This window comes from Dendropsophus ebraccatus, chromosome 5 (assembly GCF_027789765.1).
Source record: "Dendropsophus ebraccatus isolate aDenEbr1 chromosome 5, aDenEbr1.pat, whole genome shotgun sequence".
NCBI classification, from domain to species: Eukaryota; Metazoa; Chordata; class Amphibia; order Anura; family Hylidae; genus Dendropsophus; species Dendropsophus ebraccatus.
The window spans coordinates 9,108,191-9,126,426 of NC_091458.1; the positions used below are offsets into that span (position 1 = coordinate 9,108,191).

The following is an 18,236-nucleotide window of genomic DNA, read 5'->3' on the forward strand; positions in this document are numbered from 1 at the left end:
GTTTGTTACAGTGTATCAGTGCAGGATCAGCCGTGTAGTGCAGCAGTGCCGCTTCAGTGTGTCAGTGCAGGATCAGCCGTGTAGTGCAGCAGTGCCGCTTCAGTGTGTCAGTGCAGGATCAGCCGTGTAGTGCAGCAGTGCCGCTTCAGTGTGTCAGTGCAGGATCAGCCGTGTAGTGCAGCAGTGCCGCTTCAGTGTGTCAGTGCAGGATCAGCCGTGTAGTGCAGCAGTGCCGCTTCAGTGTGTCAGTGCAGGATCAGCCGTGTAGTGCAGCATTGCCGCTTCAGTGTGTCAGTGCAGGATCAGCCGTGTAGTGCAGCAGTGCCGCTTCAGTGTGTCAGTGCAGGATCAGCCGTGTAGTGCAGCAGTGCCGCTTCAGTGTGTCAGGCCACCACCTCGCTCTCGGGTTTGGAGGCGGCCATGTTGTAATGTGAGGGAGTATATATTTTCTAGATCTTATCGGCCCTTCTGCAGCCTCTTCACTTCAAGGAGAAATAACATTGTGAGACATTGCAGTGTCCTCATGACAACACTGCCTGTCCTGTGCTTTGTGGGCCTGGGTCTGACATAAGGCGGTGCACAGCCAGGCGGAGTTGTCATGGGGACTCCCTTCTCAGTAACCGCTGTATTGTCTTGCAGGGCAGTGATGAAGTGACCCCCAGTGTCGGCCATGTCGGAGGCGTCCTCTGTATATGAATGGCTGCAGAGTATAAAGCTGGAGCAGTACAGCGACCTCTTTGAGAAGCGCGACCTCTGCACCTTGTGGGACGTGCGGCACCTGAGTGACGAGACTCTGAGCAGCATCGGGATCCTCCTCCCGGGACACCGCAAACGAATCCTGGCATCTCTGCAGAAGTCCCAGGATCAGCCCCCCGAGACCCCCAGGTCCAGACCCGTCCCCAAGAAGCGCAATATCCTGCCCAAGGCCGTGTCCGAGCAGCAGGCGCCATGTCCGGACCCTCTGCCCAATCCCGAGCTCTCCCGGAGCATTTCCTCCCCTCCTCCCATCCCGCCAAGAAGCGGCCACGGACCCCCCCTCAAGTTCTCCATCAGTCCCCCCAAATCCGTATCTCCAGTGTCTGTGCCGGACAGCGAGGAGCCTCCCCACAGCCCGGCCACCCCGGGTCTCCGCACTCCATCCTCTCCGCTCTTCTGTGATCATGGAGCATTAATGGAGGACGGTGGAAGCAAAGAGGAGGCCCCAAAGATGGTGGCTCCCCCCCTGCCGCAGAAACGCCACAAGATTGAGAGTAAGAGCCCCCCGCCTCTACCGGCCAGACCTCCGAGGGCGCCCCCTGTACCCAGCAGGTATGTGAGAGATTACGTATCCAGTGTACACAATGCTCTGTGAGCTCTACAGACTGATACATTGTACATAGCTAGTCCTGCTCTCAGCTGTATCCAGTGTAGACAATGCTCTGTGAGCTCCAGACTGATACATTGTACATAGCTAGTCCTGCTCCCAGCTGTATCCAGTGTAGGCAATGCTCTGTGAGCTCCAGCCTGGATGATACATTGTACATAGCTAGTCCTGCTCTCAGCTGTATCCAGTGTAGACAATGCTCTGTGAGCTCCAGCCTGGATGATACATTGTACATAGCTAGTCCTGCTCTCAGCTGTATCCAGTGTAGACAATGCTCTGTGAGCTCCAGACTGATACATTGTACATAGCTAGTCCGGCTCTCAGCTGTATCCAGTGTAGACAATGCTCTGTGAGCTCCAGACTGACACATTGTACGTAGCTAGTCCTGCTCCCAGCTGTATCCAGTGTAGGCAATGCTCTGTGAGCTCCAGCCTGGATGATACATTGTACATAGCTAGTCCTGCTCTCAGCTGTATCCAGTGTAGACAATGCTCTGTGAGCTCTACAGACTGATACATTGTACATAGCTAGTCCTGCTCTCAGCTGTATCCAGTGTAGACAATGCTCTGTGAGCTCTACAGACTGATACATTGTACATAGCTAGTCCTGCTCCCAGCTGTATCCAGTGTAGACAATGCTCTGTGAGCTCCAGACTGACACATTGTACGTAGCTAGTCCTGCTCCCAGCTGTATCCAGTGTAGGCAATGCTCTGTGAGCTCCAGCCTGGATGATACATTGTACATAGCTAGTCCTGGTCTCAGCTGTATCCAGTGTAGACAATGCTCTGTGAGCTCCAGACTGATACATTGTACATAGCTAGTCCTGGTCTCAGCTGTATCCAGTGTAGACAATGCTCTGTGAGCTCCAGACTGATACATTGTACATAGCTAGCCCTGCTCTTAGCAGTATCCAGTGTAGGCAATGCTCTGTGAGCTCCAGACTGATACATTGTACATAGCTAGTCCTGCTTTCAGCTGTATCCAGTGTAGACAATGCTCTGTGAGCTCCAGACTGATACATTGTACATAGCTAGTCCTGGTCTCAGCTGTATCCAGTGTAGACAATGCTCTGTGAGCTCCAGACTGATACATTGTACATAGCTAGTCCTGGTCTCAGCTGTATCCAGTGTAGGCAATGCTCTGTGAGCTCCAGCCTGGATGATACATTGTACATAGCTAGTCCTGCTTTCAGCTGTATCCAGTGTAGACAATGCTCTGTGAGCTCTACAGACTGATACATTGTACATAGCTAGTCCTGCTCTCAGCTGTATCCAGTGTAGACAATGCTCTGTGAGCTCCAGACTGATACATTGTACATAGCTAGTCCTGCTCCCAGCTGTATCCAGTGTAGACAATGCTCTGTGAGCTCCAGACTGATACATTGTACAAAGCTAGTCCTGGTCTCAGCTGTATCCAGTGTAGACAATGCTCTGTGAGCTCCAGACTGATACATTGTACATAGCTAGTCCTGGTCTCAGCTGTATCCAGTGTAGACAATGCTCTGTGAGCTGCAGACTGATACATTGTACATAGCTAGTCCTGCTCCCAGCTGTATCCAGTGTAGACAATGCTCTGTGAGCTCCAGACTGATACATTGTACATAGCTAGTCCTGGCCTCAGCTGTATCCAGTGTAGACAATGCTCTGTGAGCTCCAGACTGATACATTGTACATAGCTAGTCCTGGTCTCAGCTGTATCCAGTGTAGACAATGCTCTGTGAGCTCCAGACTGATACATTGTACATAGCTAGTCTTGCTCTCAGCTGTATCCAGTGTAGACAATGCTCTGTGAGCTCCAGACTGATACATTGTACATAGCTAGTCCTGCTTTCAGCTGTATCCAGTGTAGACAATGCTCTGTGAGCTCCAGACTGATACATTGTACATAGCTAGTCCTGCTCCCAGCTGTATCCAGTGCAGACAATGCTCTGTGAGCTCCAGACTGATACATTGTACATAGCTAGTCCTGGTCTCAGCTGTATCCAGTGTAGACAATGCTATGTGAGCTCCAGACTGATACATTGTACATAGCTAGTCCTGGTCTCAGCTGTATCCAGTGTAGACAATGCTCTGTGAGCTCCAGACTGATACATTGTACATAGCTAGTCCTGCTTTCAGCTGTATCCAGTGTAGACAATGCTCTGTGAGCTCCAGACTGATACATTGAGTGTATAGGGACGGCATCCGCAACGGGTTTTGCTGCGAATACACAGCAAGAAATCCGCTGCTAATCTGGTACGTGTGAATGTACCCTTATAGTGAGGGTCTCTCTGTTGCCCATAGAAACTAATCCCAGCTCCAATAGCAACCAATCACAGCTCAGCTTTCATTTTTCATTTTTTTTTTTAGACAATGCTCTGTGAGCTCCAGACTGACACATTGTACGTAGCTAGTCCTGCTCCCAGCTGTATCCAGTGTAGGCAATGCTCTGTGAGCTCCAGCCTGGATGATACATTGTACATAGCTAGTCCTGGTCTCAGCTGTATCCAGTGTAGACAATGCTCTGTGAGCTCCAGACTGATACATTGTACATAGCTAGTCCTGGTCTCAGCTGTATCCAGTGTAGACAATGCTCTGTGAGCTCCAGACTGATACATTGTACATAGCTAGCCCTGCTCTTAGCTGTATCCAGTGTAGGCAATGCTCTGTGAGCTCCAGACTGATACATTGTACATAGCTAGTCCTGCTTTCAGCTGTATCCAGTGTAGACAATGCTCTGTGAGCTCCAGACTGATACATTGTACATAGCTAGTCCTGGTCTCAGCTGTATCCAGTGTAGACAATGCTCTGTGAGCTCCAGACTGATACATTGTACATAGCTAGTCCTGGTCTCAGCTGTATCCAGTGTAGGCAATGCTCTGTGAGCTCCAGCCTGGATGATACATTGTACATAGCTAGTCCTGCTCTCAGCTGTATCCAGTGTAGACAATGCTCTGTGAGCTCTACAGACTGATACATTGTACATAGCTAGTCCTGCTCTCAGCTGTATCCAGTGTAGACAATGCTCTGTGAGCTCCAGACTGATACATTGTACATAGCTAGTCCTGCTCCCAGCTGTATCCAGTGTAGACAATGCTCTGTGAGCTCCAGACTGATACATTGTACAAAGCTAGTCCTGGTCTCAGCTGTATCCAGTGTAGACAATGCTCTGTGAGCTCTAGACTGATACATTGTACATAGCTAGTCCTGGTCTCAGCTGTATCCAGTGTAGACAATGCTCTGTGAGCTCCAGACTGATACATTGTACATAGCTAGTCCTGCTCCCAGCTGTATCCAGTGTAGACAATGCTCTGTGAGCTCCAGACTGATACATTGTACATAGCTAGTCCTGGCCTCAGCTGTATCCAGTGTAGACAATGCTCTGTGAGCTCCAGACTGATACATTGTACATAGCTAGTCCTGGTCTCAGCTGTATCCAGTGTAGACAATGCTCTGTGAGCTCCAGACTGATACATTGTACATAGCTAGTCTTGCTCTCAGCTGTATCCAGTGTAGACAATGCTCTGTGAGCTCCAGACTGATACATTGTACATAGCTAGTCCTGCTTTCAGCTGTATCCAGTGTAGACAATGCTCTGTGAGCTCCAGACTGATACATTGTACATAGCTAGTCCTGCTCCCAGCTGTATCCAGTGCAGACAATGCTCTGTGAGCTCCAGACTGATACATTGTACATAGCTAGTCCTGCTTTTAGCTGTATCCAGTGTAGACAATGCTCTGTGAGCTCCAGACTGATACATTGTACATAGCTAGTCCTGCTCCCAGCTGTATCCAGTGTAGACAATGCTATGTGAGCTCCAGACTGATACATTGTACATAGCTAGTCCTGCTTTTAGCTGTATCCAGTGTAGACAATGCTCTGTGAGCTCCAGACTGATACATTGAGTGTATAGGGACGGCATCCGCAACGGGTTTTGCTGCGAATACACAGCAAGAAATCCGCTGCTAATCCGGTACGTGTGAATGTACCCTTATAGTGAGGGTCTCTCTGTTGCCCATAGAAACTAATCCCAGCTCCAATAGCAACCAATCACAGCTCAGCTTTCATTTTTCCTATTGCTCTGGTAAAAAAAAAGCTGAGCTGTGATTGGTTGCTTTGGGAGCTGTGCTTTGTTGCTATGGGCAACTGAGGGAATCTTACTATAAGACAGCGCTATGTACTCCCTCATACGGTTTGGGCCTTCAGCTGTGTATAGAGACCGGGCTGTGATAATAATGGCTGATAACAGAGAACAATGCTGAGCGCTGTGTACATAAACCTTCCCCTGGTGCCTATAGAGGACGGCCATTTGTATACACTCCATTCGCCTGCTCTGCAGTGGCTGATAACAGAGAGCAGTAGATGGCAGGTACAGTACATGGAGAGGAGGGGCAGCCTGTCCTTATCGCAGGAGGATGTGGCGGCGGCCGTGCTGTAACTTTACACTTTGCACAATATTTTACCCTCAGAGCTGCGCTCAGTCCTGGTCACATGGTACAGGCAGTGTCCCCATCTAACTGACTGGTTTATTTGCCTCCTCTGTTTACTATCAGGGAAGAAAACCTGATTATAGATACAGGACACACACAATGGATTCTGAGCCGAGAGTTTAGTATATAGTCACCTCTAGGGGGAGCTAACTGCATTCTGGTGATAATAGATGTCACCTGCAGTCCTATGTAACACCACAGATAACACAGTGATATCTCTGAGTACAGATAATGTAGTAGATGTCACCTGCAGTCCTATGTAACACCACAGATAACACAGTGATATCTCTGAGTACAGATAATGTAGTAGATGTCACCTGCAGTCCTATGTAACAGCACAGATAACAATGATATCTCTGAGTACAGATAATGTAGTAGTCACCTGCAGTCCTATGTAACAGCACAGATAACACAGTGATATCTCTGAGTACAGATAATGTAGTAGATGTCACCTGCAGTCCTATGTAACACCACATATAACAGTGATATCTCTGAGTACAGATAATGTAGTAGATGTCACCTGCAGTCCTATGTAACACCACAGATAACACAGTGATATCAATGAGTACAGATAATGTAGATGTCACCTGCAGTCCTATGTAACAGCACAGATAACACAGTGATATCTCTGAGTACAGATAATGTAGATGTCACCTGCAGTCCTATGTAACAGCACAGATAACACAGTGATATCTCTCTGAGTACAGATAATGTAGTAGATGTCGCCTGCAGTCCTATGTAACAGCACAGATAACAGTGATATCTCTGAGTACAGATAATGTAGTAGTCACCTGCAGTCCTATGTAACACCACAGATAACACAGTGATATCTCTCTGAGTACAGATAATGTATTAGATGTCACCTGCAGTCCTATGTAACACCACAGATAACAGTGATATCTCTGAGTACAGATAATGTAGTAGATGTCACCTGCAGTCCTATCTAACCCCACAGATAACACAGTGATATCTCTGAGTACAGATAATGTAGTAGATGTCACCTGCAGTCCTATGTAACAGCACAGATAACACAGTGATATCTCTCTGAGTACAGATAATGTAGTAGCTGTCACCTGCAGTCCTATGTAACAGCACAGATAACACAGTGATATCTCTGAGGACCGATAATGTAGTAGATTACACCTGCAGTCCTATGTAACACCAGATAACACAGTGATATCTCTGAGTACAGATAATGTAGATGTCACCTGCAGTCCTATGTAACAGCACAGATAACACAGTGATATCTCTGAGTACAGATAATGTAGTAGATGTCACCTGCAGTCCTATGTAACAGCACAGATAACACAGTGATATCTCTGAGTACAGATAATGTAGTAGCTGTCACCTGCAGTCCTATGTAACAGCACAGATAACGCAGTGATATCTCTGAGTACAGATAATGTAGTAGATGTCACCTGCCGTCCTATGTAACAGCACAGATAACACAGTGATATCTCTGAGTACAGATAATGTAGATGTCACCTGCAGTCCTATGTAACACTACAGATAACACAGTGATATCTCCGAGTACAGATAATGTAGTAGCTGTCACTTGCAGTCCTATGTAACACCACAGATAACACAGTGATATCTCTGAGTACAGATAATGTAGTAGATGTCACCTGCAGTCCTATGTAACACCACAGATAACACAGTGATATCTCTGAGTACAGATAATGTAGTAGATGTCACCTGCAGTCCTATGTAACACCACAGATAACACAGTGATATCTCTGAGTACAGATAATGTAGTAGATGTCACCTGCAGTCCTATGTAACAGCACAGATAACAATGATATCTCTGAGTACAGATAATGTAGTAGTCACCTGCAGTCCTATGTAACAGCACAGATAACACAGTGATATCTCTGAGTACAGATAATGTAGTAGATGTCACCTGCAGTCCTATGTAACACCACAGATAACAGTGATATCTCTGAGTACAGATAATGTAGTAGATGTCACCTGCAGTCCTATGTAACACCACAGATAACACAGTGATATCAATGAGTACAGATAATGTAGATGTCACCTGCAGTCCTATGTAACAGCACAGATAACACAGTGATATCTCTGAGTACAGATAATGTAGATGTCACCTGCAGTCCTATGTAACAGCACAGATAACACAGTGATATCTCTCTGAGTACAGATAATGTAGTAGATGTCGCCTGCAGTCCTATGTAACAGCACAGATAACAGTGATATCTCTGAGTACAGATAATGTAGTAGTCACCTGCAGTCCTATGTAACACCACAGATAACACAGTGATATCTCTCTGAGTACAGATAATGTATTAGATGTCACCTGCAGTCCTATGTAACACCACAGATAACAGTGATATCTCTGAGTACAGATAATGTAGTAGATGTCACCTGCAGTCCTATCTAACCCCACAGATAACACAGTGATATCTCTGAGTACAGATAATGTAGTAGATGTCACCTGCAGTCCTATGTAACAGCACAGATAACACAGTGATATCTCTCTGAGTACAGATAATGTAGTAGCTGTCACCTGCAGTCCTATGTAACAGCACAGATAACACAGTGATATCTCTGAGGACCGATAATGTAGTAGATTACACCTGCAGTCCTATGTAACACCAGATAACACAGTGATATCTCTGAGTACAGATAATGTAGATGTCACCTGCAGTCCTATGTAACAGCACAGATAACACAGTGATATCTCTGAGTACAGATAATGTAGTAGATGTCACCTGCAGTCCTATGTAACAGCACAGATAACACAGTGATATCTCTGAGTACAGATAATGTAGTAGCTGTCACCTGCAGTCCTATGTAACAGCACAGATAACGCAGTGATATCTCTGAGTACAGATAATGTAGTAGATGTCACCTGCAGTCCTATGTAACAGCACAGATAACACAGTGATATCTCTGAGTACAGATAATGTAGATGTCACCTGCAGTCCTATGTAACACTACAGATAACACAGTGATATCTCCGAGTACAGATAATGTAGTAGCTGTCACCTGCAGTCCTATGTAACACCACAGATAACACAGTGATATCTCTGAGGACCGATAATGTAGTAGCTGTCACCTGCAGTCCTATGTAACACCACAGATAACACAGTGATATCTCTGAGTACAGCTAATGTAGTTGATGTGTCCTGCAGTCCTATGTAACAGCACAGATAACACAGTGATATCTCTGAGTACAGATAATGAAGTAGCTGTCACCTGCAGTCCTATGTAACAGCACAGATAACACAGTGATACCTCTGAGTACAGATAATGTAGTAGATGTCACCTGCAGTCCTATGTAACACAACAGATAACACAGTGATATCTAAGTACAGATAATGTAGTAGTCATCTGCAGTTCTATGTAACAGCACAGATAACACAGTGATATCTCTGAGTACAGATAATGTAGTAGATGTCACCTGCAGTCCTATGTAACACAACAGATAACACAGTGATATCTAAGTACAGATAATGTAGTAGTCACCTGCAGTCCTATGTAACACCACAGATAACAGTGATATCTCTGAGTACAGATAATGTAGTAGTCACCTGCAGTCCTATGTAACAGCACAGATAACAGTGATATCTCTGAGTACAGATAATGTAGTAGATGTCACATGCAGTCCTATGTAACAGCACAGATAACAGTGATATCTCTGAATACAGATAATGTAGTAGATGTCACCTGCAGTCCTATGTAACAGCACAGATAACACAGTGATATCTCTGAGTACAGATAATGTAGTAGATGTCACCTGCAGTCCTATGTAACAGCACAGATAACACAGTGATATCTCTGAGAACAGATAATGTAGTAGCTGTCACCTGCAGTCCTATGTAACAGCCAGATAACGCAGTGATATCTCTGAGTACAGATAATGTAGTAGATGTCACCTGCAGTCCTATGTAACACTACAGATAACACAGTGATATCTCTGAGTACAGATAATGTAGTAGATGTCACCTGCAGTCCTATGTAACACTACAGATAACACAGTGATATCTCTGAGTACAGATAATGTAGTAGATGTCACCTGCAGTCCTATGTAACACCACAGATAACACAGTGATATCTCTGAGTACAGATAATGTAGTAGTCACCTGCAGTCCTATGTAACAGCACAGATAACACAATGATATCTCTGAGTACAGATTATGTAGTAGATGTCACCTGCAGTCCTATGTAACAGCACAGATAACAGTGATATCTCTGAGTACAGATAATGTAGTATATGTCACCTGCAGTCCTATGTAACACCACAGATAACACAGTGTAGACAATGCTCTGTGAGCTCCAGACTGATACATTGTACATAGCTAGTCCTGGTCTTAGCTGTATCCAGTGTAGACAATGCTCTGTGAGCTCCAGACTGATACATTGTACATAGCTAGTCCTGCTTTCAGCTGTATCCAGTGTAGACAATGCTCTGTGAGCTCCAGACTGATACATTGTACATAGCTAGTCCTGCTCTCAGCTGTATCCAGTGTAGACAATGCTCTGTGAGCTCCAGACTGATACATTGTACATAGCTAGTCCTGCTCTCAGCTGTATCCAGTGTAGACAATGCTCTGTGAGCTCCAGACTGATACATCAGTGCGCTGCCCCGCCGCAGCGCAGTTATTGACTGAGCGGGACGAGAACACGTCGGGAGCCCCGAAGCAAGCCGGAGCGGAGACGAGGTGAGGTATAGGCTTTGGCGGCGGAGTGGGCTGCGGACAAACTCGCAGCGGGATGTGCAGCCTGCTGCGAGTTTGTCTGCCCATAGAGTGTATAGGGACGGCATCCGCAACGGGTTTTGCTGCGAATACACAGCAAGAAATCCGCTGCTAATCCGGTACGTGTGAATGTACCCTTATAGTGAGGGTCTCTCTGTTGCCCATAGAAACTAATCCCAGCTCCAATAGCAACCAATCACAGCTCAGCTTTCACTTTTCCTATTGCTCTGGTAAAAAAAAAAGCTGAGCTGTGATTGGTTGCTTTGGGAGCTGTGCTTTGTTGCTATGGGCAACTGAGGGAATCTTACTATAAGACAGCGCTATATACTCCCTCATACGGTTTGGGCCTTCAGCTGTGTATAGAGACCGGGCTGTGATAATAATGGCTGATAACAGAGAACAATGCTGAGCGCTGTGTACATAAACCTTCCCCTGGTGCCTATAGAGGACGGCCATTTGTATACACTCCATTCGCCTGCTCTGCAGTGGCTGATAACAGAGAGCAGTAGATGGCAGGTACAGTACATGGAGAGGAGGGGCAGCCTGTCCTTATCGCAGGAGGATGTGGCGGTGGCCGTGCTGTAACTTTACACTTTGCACAATATTTTACCCTCAGAGCTGCGCTCAGTCCTGGTCACATGGTACAGGCAGTGTCCCCATCTGACTGACTGGTTTATTTGCCTCCTCTGTTTACTATCAGGGAAGAAAACCTGATTATAGATACAGGACACACACAATGGATTCTCAGCCGAGAGTTTAGTATATAGTCACCTCTAGGGGGAGCTAACTGCATTCTGGTGATAATAGATGTCACCTGCAGTCCTATGTAACACCACAGATAACACAGTGATATCTCTGAGTACAGTTAATGTAGTAGATGTCACCTGCAGTCCTATGTAACACCACAGATAACAGTGATATCTCTGAGTACAGATAATGTAGTAGATGTCACCTGCAGTCCTATGTAACACCACAGATAACAGTGATATCTCTGAGTACAGATAATGTAGTAGATGACACCTGCAGTCCTATGTAACACCAGATAACACAGTGATATCTCTGAGTACAGATAATGTAGATGTCACCTGCAGTCCTATGTAACAGCACAGATAACACAGTGATATCTCTGAGTACAGATAATGTAGTAGATGTCACCTGCAGTCCTATGTAACAGCACAGATAACACAGTGATATCAATGAGTACAGATAATGTAGATGTCACCTGCAGTCCTATGTAACACCACAGATAACACAGTGATATCTCTGAGTACAGATAATGTAGTAGATGTCACCTGCAGTCCTATGTAACAGCACAGATAACACAGTGATATCAATGAGTACAGATAATGTAGATGTCACCTGCAGTCCTATGTAACAGCACAGATAACACAGTGATATCTCTCTGAGTACAGATAATGTAGTAGATGTCGCCTGCAGTCCTATGTAACAGCACAGATAACAGTGATATCTCTGGGTACAGATAATGTAGTAGATGTCACCTGCAGTCCTATGTAACAGCACAGATAACACAGTGATATCTCTGAGTACAGATAATGTAGTAGATGTCGCCTGCAGTCCTATGTAACAGCACAGATAACAGTGATATCTCTGAGTACAGATAATGTAGTAGTCACCTGCAGTCCTATGTAACACAACAGATAACACAGTGATATCTAAGTACAGATAATGTAGTAGTCACCTGCAGTCCTATGTAACAGCACAGATAACAGTGATATCTCTGAGTACAGATAATGTAGTAGTCACCTGCAGTCCTATGTAACAGCACAGATAACAGTGATATCTCTGAATACAGATAATGTAGTAGATGTCACCTTCAGTCCTATGTAACAGCACAAATAACACAGTGATATCTCTGAGGACAGATAATGTAGTAGTCACCTGCAGTCCTATGTAACAGCACAGATAACACAGTGATACCTCTGAGTACAGATAATGTAGTAGTCACCTGCCGTCCTATGTAACAGCACAGATAACAGTGATATCTCTGAGTACAGATAATTTAGTAGACGTGACCTGCAGTCCTATGTAACAGCACAAATAACACAGTGATATCTCTGAGGACAGATAATGTAGTAGTCACCTGCAGTCCTATGTAACAGCACAGATAACACAGTGATACCTCTGAGTACAGATAATGTAGTAGTCACCTGCCGTCCTATGTAACACCACAGATAACACAGTGATATCTTTGAGTACAGATAATGTAGTAGTCACCTGCAGTCCTATGTAACAGCACAGATAACACAGTGATATCTCTGAGTACAGATAATGTAGTAGATGTCACCTGCAGTCCCATGTAACAGCACAGATAACACAGTGATACCTCTGAGTACAGATAATGTAGTAGTCACCTGCCGTCCTATGTAACAGCACAGATAACACAGTGATACCTCTGAGTACAGATAATTTAGTAGACGTGACCTGCAGTCCTATGTAACAGCACAGATAACAGTGATATCTCTGAGTACAGATAATGTAGTAGATGTCACCTGCAGTCCTATGTAACACCACAGATAACACAGTGATATCTCTGAGTACAGATAATGTAGTAGATGTCACCTGCAGTCCTATGTAACAGCACAGATAACACAGTGATATCTCTGAGTACAGATAATGTAGTGGCTGTCACCTGCAGTCCTATGTAACTCTCTTCTTTTCCTCCTCAGTCCGTTGCCGGTATTGGATGATAGACATGTGGAGGAGGACCCGGTGTTCCTGTTACCTCCCGTCCCTCTGCCGCTCCCCCGAGTGTTTCCCAGAGATCCTCTTGTGTCCCCAGTGCAGCCGGCGCCCCGCAGCAGTAAGTGACATCATCACCAATGTCACCTGGCGGTGATGTCATCAGGTTGGGAGCATCAGTCATATGTTGGGTAGATAGGTTCCTCTCAGTGGTGGTCATACCTGGCTGGGTCCCTATATATCGGTTGTATGTTACTGATCCTTCTCGCCACAATGCCCATAAAATTGTATTTTTCTTAAAGGGGTACTCTGGTGAAAACCTTTTTTTTTCCAAATCAGCTTATGTCAGAAAGTTATATAGATTTGTCATTTACTTCTATTTAAAATTCTCCAGTCTCCCAGTACTTATCAGCTGCTGTATGTCCTGCAGGAAGTGGTGTATTCTTCTATGTCTGACACAGTGCTCTCTGCTGCCACTTCTGTCCATGTCAGGAACTGTCCAGAGCAGCAGCAAATCCCCATAGAAAACCTCTCCTGCTCTGGACAGCTCCTGACATGGACAGAGGTGGCAGCAGAGAGTACTGTGTCAGACTGGAGAGAATACACCACTTCCTGCAGGACATGCAGCAGCTGATAAGTACTGGGAGACTAGAGATTTTTAAATAGAAGTGAATTTCAAATCTATATAACTTTCTGACACCAGTTGATCTGAAATAGAGGTTTTCCCCGGTGTTCCCCTTTAAAGAAGAACTTGTGCTGAATCTTAGTGTCGGGCTGTGAGATCTCCGCTCGGTGACCGCTATGGCATCCCATTCACGGACAGTAATGAGCTGCAGATTACATCACGTGTACGTTGCAGATTTTACTATTGAAGTTATTTGGGACCATCTGCCTTGTATCTGCGAGGTGTGAACACGCTCTTACCCTTCCAGGATCTCACTGCTGTTTTCTTTCCTGCAGTTTTGAGCCCTCAGAAGCCGGAGACTCCAGCCCCGGACCCAGGGGGCATCTACGCGCTGAGCCACGATGTAAGAGCCATTGTTTTTTACTTCTGGTGTTGATTTTTAAAACAGGCCTAGCGGCAATCGTGTCAGCCATAGGTTGGATGTGCAGCCGCTCCTTTCTCTCCATGTCGTGTTTTATACTTCTAATGTTCACGGCAGATCAGAGTGAACAGCCAACAAATCAGGGGTCTTCTAGGATTACAGAAAACACGGCCGCTTTCTTCCACAAACAGCACCACCCTTGTCCACTGGTTGTGTCCAGTATTGCAGTCTAGCTGTATTAAAGTAAATGGGGCTAAGCTGCAATACTAGACACAACCTGTGGACTAGTGTGGCGCTGTTTTGGTAAGAAGTCAGCCATGTTGTTCCTATTCAGGATAACTCCTTTATATGCCACACATTGAGGACCCAGTCTAGTAAGATTTGTGTCCCTGGGACCAGACATACTCTGTGTCCTGTTCTCTTTTTTATATCTGTATAGCATGTTATGTGGGTCCATTATTGTGTATTAATTTTTGCGCGGTGGCACTTTCCCCGTCCTGCAGCACGTTTGCGGAGCCGCCATGGCGGTCCAGTCTGATGCGAATGAGCTCTTGCATAATAACAAGTTCTGTAACTTTCTAATACACGGAGCGTTTCATTTCCTCCTGCTGAGACTCACACGGAAACGAAACCCTGTCTAATAGAAAGTCACAGCGAGTCTGTGCTGGGAGGATGGTTGGGGATGTCACTGTGTATAGTCGGGGGTTGGGGATGTCACTGTGTATAGTCGGGGGATGTCACTGTGTATAGTCGGGGGTTGGGGATGTCACTGTGTATAGTCGGGGGATGTCACTGTGTATAGTCGGGGGATGTCACTGTGTATAGTCGGGGGATGTCACTGTGTATAGTCGGGGGATGTCACTGTGTATAGTCTGGGGATGTCACTGTGTATAGTCGGGGGATGTCACTGTGTATAGTCGGGGGATGTCACTGTGTATAGTCGGGGGATGTCACTGTGTGTAGTCGGGGGATGTCACTGTGAATAGTCTGGGGATGTCACTGTGTATAGTTGGGGGTTGGGGATGTCACTGTGTATAGTCAGGGGTTGGGGATGTCACTGTGTATAGTCGGGAGATGTCACTGTGTATAGTCTGGGGGTGTCACTGTGTATAGTCTGGGGGATGTCACTGTGTATAGTCTGGGGATGTCACTGTGTATAGTCGGGGGATGTCACTGTGTATAGTCGGGGGATGTCACTGTGTATAGTCGGGGGATGTCACTGTGTATAGTCGGGGGATGTCACTGTGTATAGTCGGAGGATGTCACTGTGTATAGTCGGGGGATGTCACTGTGTATAGTCGGGGGTTGGGGATGTCACTGTGTATAGTCGGGGGATGTCACTGTGAATAGTCTGGGGATGTCACTGTGTATAGTCTGGGGATGTCACTGTGTATAGTCTGGGGATGTCACTGTGTATAGTCTGGGGATGTCACTGTGTATAGTCTGGGGATGTCACTGTGTATAGTCGAGGGATGTCACTGTGTATAGTCTGGGGATGTCACTGTGTATAGTCTGGGGATGTCACTGTGTATAGTCTGGGGATGTCACTGTGTATAGTCTAGGGATGTCACTGTGTATAGTCGGGGGATGTCACTGTGTATAGTCAGGGGTTGGGGATGTCACTGTGTATAGTCGGGGGATGTCACTGTATAGTCTGGGGATGTCACTGTATAGTCTGGGGATGTCACTGTGTATAGTCTAGGGATGTCACTGTGTATAGTCGGGGGATGTCACTGTGTATAGTCAGGGGTTGGGGATGTCACTGTGTATAGTCGGGGGATGTCACTGTATAGTCTGGGGATGTCACTGTATAGTCTGGGGATGTCACTGTATAGTCGGGGGATGTCACTGTGTATAGTCGGGGGATGTCACTGTGTATAGTCGGGGGATGTCACTGTGTATAGTCAGGGGTTGGGGATGTCACTGTGTATAGTCGGGGGATGTCACTGTGTATAGTCTGGGGATGTCACTGTGTATAGTCTGGGGATGTCACTGTATATAGTCTGGGGATGTCACTGTATATAGTCTGGGGATGTCACTGTATATAGTCGGGGGATGTCACTGTGTATAGTCGGGGGATGTCACTGTGTATAGTCGGAGGATGTCACTGTGTATAGTCGGAGGATGTCACTGTGTATAGTCTGGGGATGTCACTGTATATAGTCTGGGGATGTCACTGTGTATAGTCTGGGGATGTCACTGTGTATAGTCTGGGGATGTCACTGTGTATAGTCGGGGGTTGGGGATGTCACTGTGTATAGTCGGGGGTTGGGGATGTCATTGTGTATAGCCGGGGGTTGGGGATGTCACTGTGTGTAGTCGGGGGATGTCACTGTGTATAGTCGGGGGATGTCACTGTGTATAGTCGGGGGTTGGGGATGTCACTGTGTATAGTCGGGGGTTGGGGATGTCATTGTGTATAGCCGGGGGTTGGGGATGTCACTGTGTATAGTCGGGGGATGTCACTGTGTATAGTCGGGGGATGTCACTGTGTATAGTCGGGGATGTCACTGTGTATAGTCTGGGGATGTCACTGTGTATAGTCGGGGATGTCACTGTGTATAGTCGGGGGATGTCACTGTGTATAGTCGGGGGATTTCACTGTGTACAGTCGGGGGTTGGGGTGTCACCCTCTGTGCAGGTTTGAGAGATTTGAGAGGTTACTGTCCCTTTAATTAACACCCCTGATCTTTATGGGGGAGGGGGTGTAAGGTGAAGATGAAACCTCTGTAACCCGCGCTGTGATCCTGGTTCCCTTACAGATCGGTGGAATCGTTCTCACCAGGTTTCGGCGGCTGAATGTTGATAACACGAGGACTGATGAGGACGTCACGGAGGAAGGATCGGAGGACTACGATGATGTTCAGACTGTGTAAGTCTCTAGAGGGTCATATAATGCTGGGGGGTGGGGGGATCCATGGTGACTAATAACAAAAGGAGATAAGTGGCTCAAAATGGTACGGATGTCACATGACATGTACAGATGTCACATGACTGTGTGTTCGGGCCACTCTAGTACTTATAAGACTCCTAGTAAATGGGATGTGTCTGCTTTCTTTATCACATTATGAGTTTTTCTATTTCCTGAGGGATCAGATTACATGCTGCCCTGATAAATCTATAGAGAACAGAGGGGTGAATAAGGAAATGCAAGGGGGAGTACTGGGGTAGGAGCGGGGGGGGGGGGGGGGGGGGGGTTGTTGAGGCTGCAGAGAGACTAGACTACACAAGCTTAGGGTTGTTTACAGTAACCAGTAGAGATAGGTGGCGTCTTATAGACCTCACACTAAATGTTCCCTGCCCATACAGACGTAAGTCTGATTCAACGCTTACACTGCTCAGCATTGCTCTATAAGGTCCTCCATGCTGCTGCTCCTGGGGTGAGCTATAAAGATACAGGGGGACAAGACCCCCTCTTTTGTGTGTGTAGTCTATAGAGACATTATAGCTGCTTATGGATGGGGACCTGGGACATGATGGGTTAGGGCCCTATTCTACCGGACGATTATCGTTCGCATAATCGTTAACAATTATTAACGATCTCAAACGACCGCTATTGCGAAAGACCTGAAAATGTTCACTCATTTCCATGGAACGATAATCGTTACTTATCGTATTTGCTATAGTTTTTTCTTCGCTATTTCTTCGCTATTGCGTTCGTATCTACTGCGAACGACGTCTTATTCAATGCGAACGATTTGCGAACGAGCAACGATAAAAATAGGTCCAGGTCTTATAAAGCGATCAACGATTTCTCGTTCGGTCGTTAATCGTTAACTGCATTTCAACCGAACGATTATCGTTTAGATTCGAATAATTTAACGATAATCTGAACGATAATCGTCCGGTGGAATAGGGCCCTTAGGCTCACTCTGCTAGTGAGTTAGTGGCTAAGGCAGGACCCCGCCACATCTGCTCATCACGTCCCAGGTCCCTACCCAGAA

At 46.2% G+C, this 18,236-nt stretch overlaps 1 protein-coding gene across 6 annotated transcripts in view; it reads left to right on the plus strand.

Moving 5' to 3' along the window:
- Positions 1-18,236, plus strand: part of ARAP1 (ArfGAP with RhoGAP domain, ankyrin repeat and PH domain 1) — a 99,087-nt gene that overhangs the window by 14,374 nt on the left and 66,477 nt on the right. For 3 of the 6 annotated variants that reach the window (XM_069969435.1, XM_069969436.1, XM_069969437.1), the window contains exons 2-5: positions 640-1,308; positions 13,234-13,367; positions 14,207-14,274; positions 17,055-17,164. In XM_069969435.1, coding sequence (XP_069825536.1) covers positions 671-1,308; positions 13,234-13,367; positions 14,207-14,274; positions 17,055-17,164 — 950 coding nt within the window. In that variant the 5' untranslated portion in view covers positions 640-670. Of the gene's footprint in view, positions 1-2; positions 1,309-13,233; positions 13,368-14,206; positions 14,275-17,054; positions 17,165-18,236 lie in introns of those variants that run through there. The other 3 variants (XM_069969434.1, XM_069969439.1, XM_069969438.1) reach the window with 2 other exon arrangements.